We start from the raw sequence: 10,540 nt of genomic DNA on the forward strand, positions 1-10,540 counted from the left end.
GGAAATTAACAAATTATTAGATTAAAAAAGATTACTTACTTGTTAAATTAAGATGAGTAATTGTAACCTATTTTATTTAATTTAATCTATTGAAATTAACTTCATCTATTTAATTTAAACTATTTTAATCTAATTAAATTAATTTATATAAATTTAATCTTTTACAATAATTTATTTAAATTTAATGTAATTGAATTAATTTAAATTAATTTATAGTGAATTTTAGTTAATGTATTTTAATTAATTAAATTAATCTATTTAATTTAAGTTAATCTAAATTAAATTAATTAAAGGCAATTAGTAAATTATTAGATTAAAATTTTAAATCTAATTAGATTAAAAAAAGAATACTTACATATTAGATGAAGATGAGTTAATTTAACCCATTTTAATTAATTTAATCTATTGAAATTAACTTAATCCATTTCATGTATCTCTTTAAATTAAATTAAATTATTTAAATTTAATCTATCTAAATTAATTTAAACTAATTGAATTAATTTAGATTAATTTAAGTTAATTTATAATAAAATTTAGTTAATCTATTGAAATTAATTAAATTTATTTATTTATTTTAAGTTAATTTATTTAAATTAATTACTCACTATTTTTAAAATTAATTTATTTAAATTAATTAAAAACAGTAAATCAATGAAATGAATCTATTTATGTTAATCTACTTACATCAATTTATTTAAATTAGTCTATTGAAATTGATTAAATCTATTTAAATTAATTAAAATAATCAATTTATTTAAATTAGTCTATTGAAATTGATTAAATCTATTTAAATTAATTAAAATAAATCTATTTAATTTAAGTTACTCTATTTAAATTAATTAATTACTTTTTTAAACTAATATATTTAAATTAATCTATTAAGTTAATTAAATTAATCTATAATGTAAATATATTTTAATTAAATAAAATAATCTATTTAATTTATGTTACTCTATTTAAATTAATTAATTACTTTTTTAAAATTAATCTTTTTAATTTAATCTATTTAAATTAAGATTAATTAATCACTTAATCAATTTAAAATTATTAATATATGGTATACTATTGAATTAAATATATAGGTCAATTGAATATATACTAAGTAATATAAGGTTGATTAGTTTGATTTAGATTAATTAACTAGTTAGATTAATATTAGATTATTTTGTATTTATAAAATTATTTATTAAAAAATTCTTTTAAGAAAATGTTTTGGAGAATTTTTTATTGTGGGGAATTTTTTTAAATTGAAAACTTTGAACAAAAAAAATAAAAAATAAAAAATAAAAATAACTAAATATATAAAACAAAAAGTTCTCTCCTCTACATGCATTTTTTGCTTCCACTTGGATTCCCCTCTGACAATATAGGGGGAGCCCCACCCTTCATCATAAAGTTGGTTGAAACAAGTAGGCAACAAATTGTAATTGAAAATGGCCTACACTTAAACGGTGTATTTTTACACCAAGAAGGTGTATATGTAATATATGTACACCATCTCTCCAAGAGAACAAGTCATCTTGATATACTTAGGACTTTGGTTCAAATCTATGTAGTGTCGACCAAAGTGTAGTTATTTGGTTAATCATAGAAGGCATTTTTTGTAAGCTTATCTAGTATTTGGTAATTTGACTATATTTGGGTTTTCAAAGTTTGCTAGAAAAATTGCCAATGGTTACTCTATATAAGTGGGTGTGTAAAATTTCAACCAATATTGCAATATTTGTTTTGAAGTGTATGGAAAAAAAACCATGGGACTATGATATTAAAAAAAATTGGACTTGTATTTAGTCCAGTTTTGGAATTAGACTTTATACGAGTCCTATTTTTTTGAATACAATGTTGAAGGAAGAGGGAGAGGGGGAACGGAGTGCAACGCGAGGGAGAGGGAGAGGGAGGAAGGGAGGGGACCACGATAGGAGTGAGAGTAGAAGGGATCGTGTCCATTGGTTATGTGCACGGTGAAATAACACACCTCAAATACTATTTTTTGGCTTAAGGTTTAGGATATAGGGTATAGGGTATAGGGTTTAGGATTTAAGGTATAGGGTTTAGGGTTAAAGTTATAGGAAATAGTGTTTACGGTATAGAAATTTGGGTTTAGGCTATAGGGATCAGGGTTTAAGATTTAGGGTATGGGGTAGAGTTACAAATATTAGCCTGTGGATTTGGTTTAAGTATAATTAAATTTCATTCACAGGTTTTTAATAAGCTAATTTTTCTAACCCTATAAATGACTTTAGATGGCTTATGCCGATCGATTTGAGTACTTGGAGGGCTAAATTTGGACCTCATACGATAAAGTTATGTTAATTTTTGGGTGAATTTATCAAATTTCAAGATTGAAAGATTAGCCACACTAGTTTGGAGAAGCTCGTAAATTAGTCTTTGGGAAAATATTTGCCCTTAAAAATTTATCTTGGGGAGGGGAGGGAAGAAAGGAAATTAATGGAATGGAGGAGTCCATAGTAGAGTTGATGACATGGTATGCTACACACTGATCCTCTAATGACACTTTGAAGATTCTTGAGGATTGTGTTGCTTGGAAGCACACAGACAACATGTGGTCAGACTTTGTTAAGGAGCCATGCAACTTATCTCGGGCTGACAATGGACAATGTGAACCCTTTCATATTACCCTCACTGTCTTGGTCAAGATGGCCCACATGATGGAATGCAATGTTCAGTCCTTCTTTGATTCCCCAGAATCATCATCTTGAGGGAAGGCCTACTTCATGACGTTGATCTTGAGGGAAGGTGTTGAGAGATCACGCTTTGATACCATGACAAAATATGAAGAGGGAGATGAGAAAACTGGAGATGAGGAGAGAGGGCACAACTAGAGAGCACACCACAAATGACTAACTGTACACTAGATTTAGTTGAGAATGTAGAATATATACAAACCCATTTAGGGTTAGGATTAGGGTTAGGACATCTAACCCTTTCCTTTATAGCACTCTATTGGGTTAGTGCTATATTGCACATATGATAACATGATGTTGAGCGTGATCTCTCAACACCACAGTCTTGGTAAGTTACAATATCACACCATGACTAACAATAAACAAGGGACACCTCCTGCTTGCCCTGCTTATGCCAGGGAAGTACAAGGCCAACAATATCTATGTGTAGATGGCACCTTTGATAGAGGAGCTCCAGACCCTATGGAGAGGCATACATGTTTTTGATGCACATGTTTCTAGAGCTCCGAGGCATACCATATAGATTTTCACCAGGGGGGATTTTGATGTGGACCATGCATGAGTTTGTAGGATATGGGGAGAGCTCAGGTATGTGCTTGTACATATGGCATACTTACTGATATTTTTATGCCTTGTTATGTAATCTATATCCACCATTACCCTCTTTGAAGGCAAGCGATTGGATTACCCTTTAGAGGGAGAATGGAGATGAGCATCCTCTTGGTATTTCACGAGCTTTCGAATTTTAGTCAATTGCAAATCAATCATCTCTAGGATCCCATGCATATCTTTATTTTAGATTTAACCTTGTAGAAGGAGGCCATTTTAGAGTCATGAAAGCATAATTTTACAAGTTTTCATTTTAGAGTCGATGAGGTCGAGCAAGTATTCGTGCTCTCTTGTTTTTTGGACTTCTCTTCTTTTGTTTGTGTTCCAAAGTCAATGAAATAATTGTTAATGAGCATTGCAAGGAATACGGGCAGAAAATGTCGTATATATTCGTATGCCAACCAAATCGGCGACTCCCGCTAGGCAACCTCTTTGTCCACGGGTAGCCATCGTTTGGCTCTACACACACTGTCCGCCATTTCCTACAATGTGAGCTTTGGTGAGCTCGGTCGTCATGTAATCGGGTGTGTCACCATGGGCCACTACAGTCCATGCATGTACTGGTATAATAGATAGACGCGAAGCCGCAGTGGGCAAAGTGTCTGCATGACCGTCCGCTCGCTTCACAACTTCAGTGCCGCGGAGGAGTGCCTTAGCGTGTGTTTGTCTGCATCATTAACGACTTCGTGGAGCTTAAACGGTCCCCATGGGCTACGTTAATGTCGGTGTGTGCATCTTCACGCTAATCATGTCACTGGAGGTGATCCTCAGGCTCCCAAATTCAGTGTTTTCTGCATGACTGTAATTGTCGTGGGAGATTGTCCATGCAATCCACGCCTCGTGAGAATTGCTGCTGGCAAGTAGAGGCTTATTAGAGGGAAGCAGAGTCGATCTGAAAATCGTTATTCTTTTAGGCAGGTAAAGCAAGTTGGAACGTAATCGACGTATACCTTGTGTTTACAACCTTGGTGCAGGTTTTCAGCAGCAATGCCGGCTGGACGGTCGATGCCATCAATTTGGCTGCGGCCATGCGGTATTGGAAGGAGGCGCTCCCTGGCACGGAGATGCCGAGCAATTTGCGAACCTTGATATCGCCTCTTAGTCCGTCCCTCACGGCCCGATACGCCAAGCTCAAGCAGGCTGGCTCTCTCTTTGCACGACCCGAAACGTTTTGCATAGCTGCGAAGCTGACATGCGACGACGTGGATATCAACGTTGGGAAAAAGCACAGTTGGCCAAAGTGGATCGCGACTGCCACGCCCATGCGTGGAACGGTAACTTACGAATCCAATGGGGTACGAGCGCATGCCGACTTTTTCAGGGAGAGTCAGCTGGTGGCTGGGGCTCGCTTAGATCTGGGAAACGAGCTTGACGAAGATCCGGAAAGAGCATTTCTGCCTCCTTCTCTAGCTCACTCCCTGGTTAGCGGCCAGGAACTGGAGGAGCACCTGCGCGATCTGGGCATCCCGCGAGATTCCGTTCTGGGTAACCAAATGGCTACGACGAGCGAGGGTTGTAAGATGCCGCCCATGAGGGGCGAGACGAGGAAATGCGTCACGTCCATGGAGGACCTGGTGGACTTCGTGAGCTCCCAGTTTGTGGGAACGGCCGGTCAGCAGCTTGAGGTTGTAACGGTGGGCGCAGCAGCAGGTGGGACTGCGAGTGGCAACAATCTAGTGCCGGCCACAGTGAAGGAGGTGAAGCAGGTATCGTCCAAGGAGAAGAAGTCGGTGGTGTGCCATAGCGAGATGTTCAGCTCTGCGCTGTATGGGTGCCATGCGCTACCCAGCACCACCATATACAGGGTGCAGCTGGAAGCGCAAGACAAGTCGATGAGCAGGGAGATAGTGGTGATGTGCCATGAGGATACCAGCCAGTGGACGCCGGAGCATGTAGCGTTCTACGACCTCGGGGTGAAGCCCGGGGAGAGCGAGGCCTGCCACCACGTCCATGAACGCGATGTAGTGTTCGTGGCGGCTTAATTAGTACGTGAAATCAATAAGGTTGGAGGTTGATGATCTTCACACCTCCCAAGTGTGTCTATGTATTTTACAACAACGTTGGAGATTCCCCATCTTCCGAGGCCTCTATGTATTTACAATAAGGTTGGGGATTTAGAATATTCACACACTCTCTCTACGTGTGTCTATGTACTCACACGTCTTTGTAAGTCTCTAATACCTATTCTCTTGTTCGCTGTGTTTTTTATTTATGATATTCCTCCTTTTGTTTGAAAAGAGTGAGTTGTGTTACCACACTCCTCCTTAAGCATCACCATGTCCTCCCCCATTCTTGAAAGCTAGAATAACTAATTCTACTTTTAATTCATCCTCTGTTAGCAGGTTGCCGGCTTCTTCTACGGGATGCTTTTTCCATTTCTTGGAAGTGCGTTGATATATCACTCGATTTCCTTGTAACAGGGGTCTCTTTCACTTCCAATATATCTCTTCTAGATCCAAATGAAAATCGTAATCAAACGAATAACTTCATTGAACTTTCTTAGTACATGCATGACTTATGCCCCATCATGCTTGTCTCCACATTTCTTCTTGCTCTCGATGCCCATTCTAACATGTTCTTTGTTTTGCAACGTTTCTTCTTGTGCTTTATCCAACAAGTTCGTCGGAATCTCCATTTAATTCTTAGGGTCATGCCATGCTTTAAGTGAGACCCAACCTTTCGACATCTTAACTAGGACTTGATATGGAAGTACTAAATGCAAGTATTCTCCCCATGAACTCCCTCTTGACTTCCATGCAGTACATCCAAAGGATGTCCTCAACAGTTGAATTTCACCATCTCAATTCTTCCATTTATATGAGAGTGCTTACGTTCAGTTGAGCCTAGGATAGAGCTTGTTTTTGGAGCTAATTGGACGTCCATGTTAGAAACAATCTTCTTTAGTAGACCATGGAATGTAAAATATATCCTTTCATGAACACACGAGCCATATCTATGGATGTTTTGGTAGCCATTATGTCAGTTGGAACTACCAGCTTGGTCGACTTGCCAGCTAGCATAAGAACACAAGCATGTCCCAATCTTAGTTTAGGCAAACTAGTAATAAACTCGTAAAATTCCTCGGGGTGGTCACTATGTATAAACCCTATATCACATGCGTTCAAGGCCTATTTGTAAAATCTCTAATCTGTTGATTTTTTCTTAATAAAATGGACCCTTTTTCTATACAAATCTATAAAATTTTTCCAAAACTAGTTTAAATATTCCCTTATGTAAATTAATTTTTGTAATATTTAGGAATTAAAAAGAACCTTCTATTGAACTCATGTGATAGGGTTACATATGATGAGTGACACCCCGCCAAGTAAAATTCCATGGTTAGACATTCCCATTTCATATTAGGTCTTTTAAGTGGACTCGATTACCTTGCATGTAAGATGTATATGTTTAATCTAACATGGTAAACACTTCAATACAATCCCTTACAAACTTCTTCAATGCAAGCCAATAATTTTTTTAAAGAATCCTAATAGGACGCTATAGGTGCATCATCAAGAAATAAGCTCTTGAATCTTAAAGAACATTGTGCCATCATGATGTTGAGAATGATTAAGTCTAGTATCCATTCGATTCTTTTTTCTTAGGTTGGTCCCAAATAAGTCCTATCCTAATTTTATTCTTAATTTCTTATATCAAATGATTTTCTCATAAGGATATGGCATAAACCTAGGGGTTTTGACTAAGAGCATTTGCTAGCACCTTATCTTGTCCTAGTCCATACTTAATGTCAAAATCATTTTCTCAAACCATTGCATCCCACCTGCTTTTCCTTGTATAAAGGTCAAGTTGAGTAACTCTCCAATTTCCACTTTGATGATCAATCCATAATGAGGTTAAATCTTCCCCCCAATACTCATTATCTCCAAAATTTTAGAGCATGCTTATATAATTGTAAGGAATTCAAGGTCAAGACTAGCATAATTTTGCTATCCTTCCCTTAACTTTCTTGATCCCTAGGCTATGGGTACATATTACATATTCACTTAATTGTCTACATTTGTTTCACAAAATCATGAATGCAATGATGGAAAAACCCTCTCAATTGATGAAAACAACAAAGCATCATATTGCCACTAGTAGTTTTGCTAATTCCATTGGAAAGTAGTAAGTTTTTTGTCAAAAAATGAGGCTTTCTTGCAAGTAGATTGGCTATTGCCTCTAATAAGGGGAATGCTACCATTTAAGAAATTGGCAGAGCATTTAACTATTGATAGGATTAATATTGTTATTGATTGGTACAAGACCCACTGCCATGATTAATATTATCATGATCATTAATAACGACACCTTTTCCATCTGTATTAGGCCTGATGTCATGGTTATGACCTTTTACCACCATGGATACATAAAGAGCCCAACAATCCATTGTCATTACTTTGGAATTGAGAGATAATAACTCGATCGTCTCCTTATAATACCATCCAAGGGATTGTTTGGCCAAGGAATGTTCACTGTGCCTACACCCACATGATGATAAAGGCTAGATGGGACTAGTCCTACGGTCAAGTCCCTAGACTGTCTCATAGAGTAAGGTCATTTTTGTCATTTTCTTTTTTGTGCATTTCATATCATGCACTATAGGTTGTACACCATAAGTTGCAGTAACACATGGACTTTGAAAATTTTTACACAATTTTTTGCTAGATAAAAGGTTATGCTAGCAAGTACCAGTGAGAGATGGATGCCATAATAGAGAGCATAGATAGGTTGCTAAATTGAAGACCCAGGTCATATAACATATAAAAAGGATGCTAGAAGCATCTAAATTGGGAGTCAAAATGTATTGCTTTGGCTTGAAACGTGAATAATTGAGAACTTCTAAAATGGTTGACAACATCTTATGTTGCAAAACCAAAATTTTCCAATCATGTTGCAATGTAGTGTTTGTTGTGACTTAAGTATGTGAAATTGATTTCCTTAATAAGGTTCGATATTATGATCTTCACACCTCATCAGTCTATCTAAGTGTGTGTGTGTCTATGTATTTATAGTAAGGCTATCTTCACACCTCGTCAATCTAAGTGTATGCATGCATTCACATGTCTTTGTAAGTGTTGGTGACGGGTCTCACTATCATTGATATTAATAATAAGGATAGAGACATTGATCTTCACACCTCTTCGATTAATCTAAGTGTGTGTCTCCATGTGTTTAGAATAAGGTTGGAGATTTATGATATTCACATCTTGTTGATCTATGTGTTTATGTATTCACATGTCTTTGTAAGTTCGTAATTTTGATGATCTTAATGCCTTCATGAAATTTACAACCACTACCTATCCTCTTGTATGTTGTGTAAAATAACAATTCGATCCAGTCGGTTTCAACATGCAAATTCACAATTTCACAAGGCCTAATGCTCGAGCTAGTGTGAACATGGCCTACCTTGCAACGCACCAAATCTTAAATCTATGCATTCATCTTTACAAAAAAATTTCTTTGAATGAAATTTCCATTTCTTTAGTTTAATCTTTCATCCAGTAACTACATAGATTTATGTTCTGCACACCTCATCCATCGGTCTCAGTGTGTGCATGTGTACATGTACAATAAGGTTGTATGTATTCAAATGTCTTCGTAAGTTCGTAATTATTACGAGTAGCATTACCCTTCTACGATGAGTTAGAGACCCAAGCCATTGGATCTCAAGCTTGGATATTAAAATCTTTAATTTCAAGTTTCAAGACCTCTTTGATCATAGGTACTACTTACCTTAACTCTATGCTCAATTTACTCAACTATTTAGCTATCACAACAAGACAAAGCACCCATAGACGCGCGCACAGACGCGTTTCATGAACTAAATAAAAAACTTACGGGCGCGTCCATTTGTGCATCTATTTGCACGTCTGGAGACCCACGTCTAATTGCGCGTCTATATATCAGACTTACACGCGTATAGACGCGCACAAAGATGCATAAATAGATGCGCTTATAAACGCTTTTATAGATGCACGTATAGACGCAAGTCGAACAGACAGACACGAATATAAACGCGTTTTTAAACGCGCTGATAGACGCGCTTTTTTTTATATAAAATTTTACAGAATACTGTGTATGTTGTGTATGCTATATAGTTACAAGAATCCCATATCCACATTCTGTAATTCAATTCTTACAGCCAACGGCATTTTAATTATAATTCCAAATAAAATATTACAACTCCAAAATGCAATAAAATTGAAAGCTCAAAAAGTGCTTGTATATACATATAGCACGAAGCTAAGCCACGTCATGTGGCTTCAAGTACAAAAAATAAGAAAGCTAAGCCATGTCATGTGGCTTCAAGTACAAAAAATAAGAGGAGTCTATATACAAGAGGCACGAAGCCAAGCCAGTGGCTTTAAGTACAAAAAAGAATAGTAGCACTACTTCTACGACTAATCCTCGCTGCCTTCCATGCTCCCTTCTGCGCTCCCTTCTGCGCCTCCTTTCTCATCTTCCTCGTCGTCTTGTGCATGGGCCTGTAAACAAGGGACAACATATATCAATGTATGAAAAATCAAATCTTTACTTATAATTTTGGCATTATTTAATTACTTTCAAATACCTGGGGGGCCTGTCCAGTAGCTCGGGTATACTGCTCCTCAGTAATCAACCCGTCATCATAGAAGTGCCTCCATGTATCTCCTCTGCGATGGTGGCGGTGGTAGGCTGTCTCCATTGGAGTAGGGTATCTGTGCACGATCTCAAGCTGCATGACCGCGATACACTTTGTGGAGGGATTAGTACAAAGAAACAACCACCCTCCTAATAAACTACATAAGCAATATAATTTGAGATCGATACTTACAAATTGGGCCTCCCATGATTCAACACCCCCTGCTCCAAAATGCGCGCTTCCATATTCCTCCATTTGGATCCTCCGTGCCTCCACGTGCTGCAGACTGGGCTCCTCCCTCGTTGACTTCATTGCCTTCTTCCACTTACGCTTCTGAGCGGTGTGGGGCGGGCCCCTTGGAGGTTGACCTGCCTCAAGCCTGGCAAGCTCCGCTAGTGCCTGCCTCTTAAGCGAAGATCTTTTATTGCTAAGTATCGTAACAATCTTTGACTTCTCCCATTTATATGTGAACTGGCGATTTGGGGGGTTAGGATACCTAGAGCGAACAGTAGCGAGGGTCTCATCAGCCAACCTCTTTGGGTGGTCTTTATAGTGGATAAAGCAATCTCTGTAATTGTTAGTAATTACAGAGTGCATGAAGGCC

The 10,540-nt window shown here is 37.3% G+C and overlaps 1 protein-coding gene across 1 annotated transcript; it reads left to right on the forward strand.

The window, feature by feature from the left end:
• The first annotated feature begins 4,342 nt into the window (after positions 1–4,342).
• LOC147885461 (BURP domain-containing protein 12-like) lies at positions 4,343–5,343 on the forward strand. The gene has a single exon (XM_087397039.1). It carries the CDS (start codon positions 4,343–4,345, stop codon positions 5,294–5,296), a length of 954 nt encoding a protein of 317 aa, XP_087253165.1. The 3' UTR covers positions 5,297–5,343.
• The last annotated feature ends 5,197 nt before the right edge of the window (positions 5,344–10,540 follow it).

Source organism: Dipteris shenzhenensis, chromosome 25 (genome assembly GCF_047967505.1).
Source record: "Dipteris shenzhenensis isolate YYH24624 ecotype China chromosome 25, Dip_SZ_1.0, whole genome shotgun sequence".
Taxonomy (NCBI): domain Eukaryota; kingdom Viridiplantae; phylum Streptophyta; class Polypodiopsida; order Gleicheniales; family Dipteridaceae; genus Dipteris; species Dipteris shenzhenensis.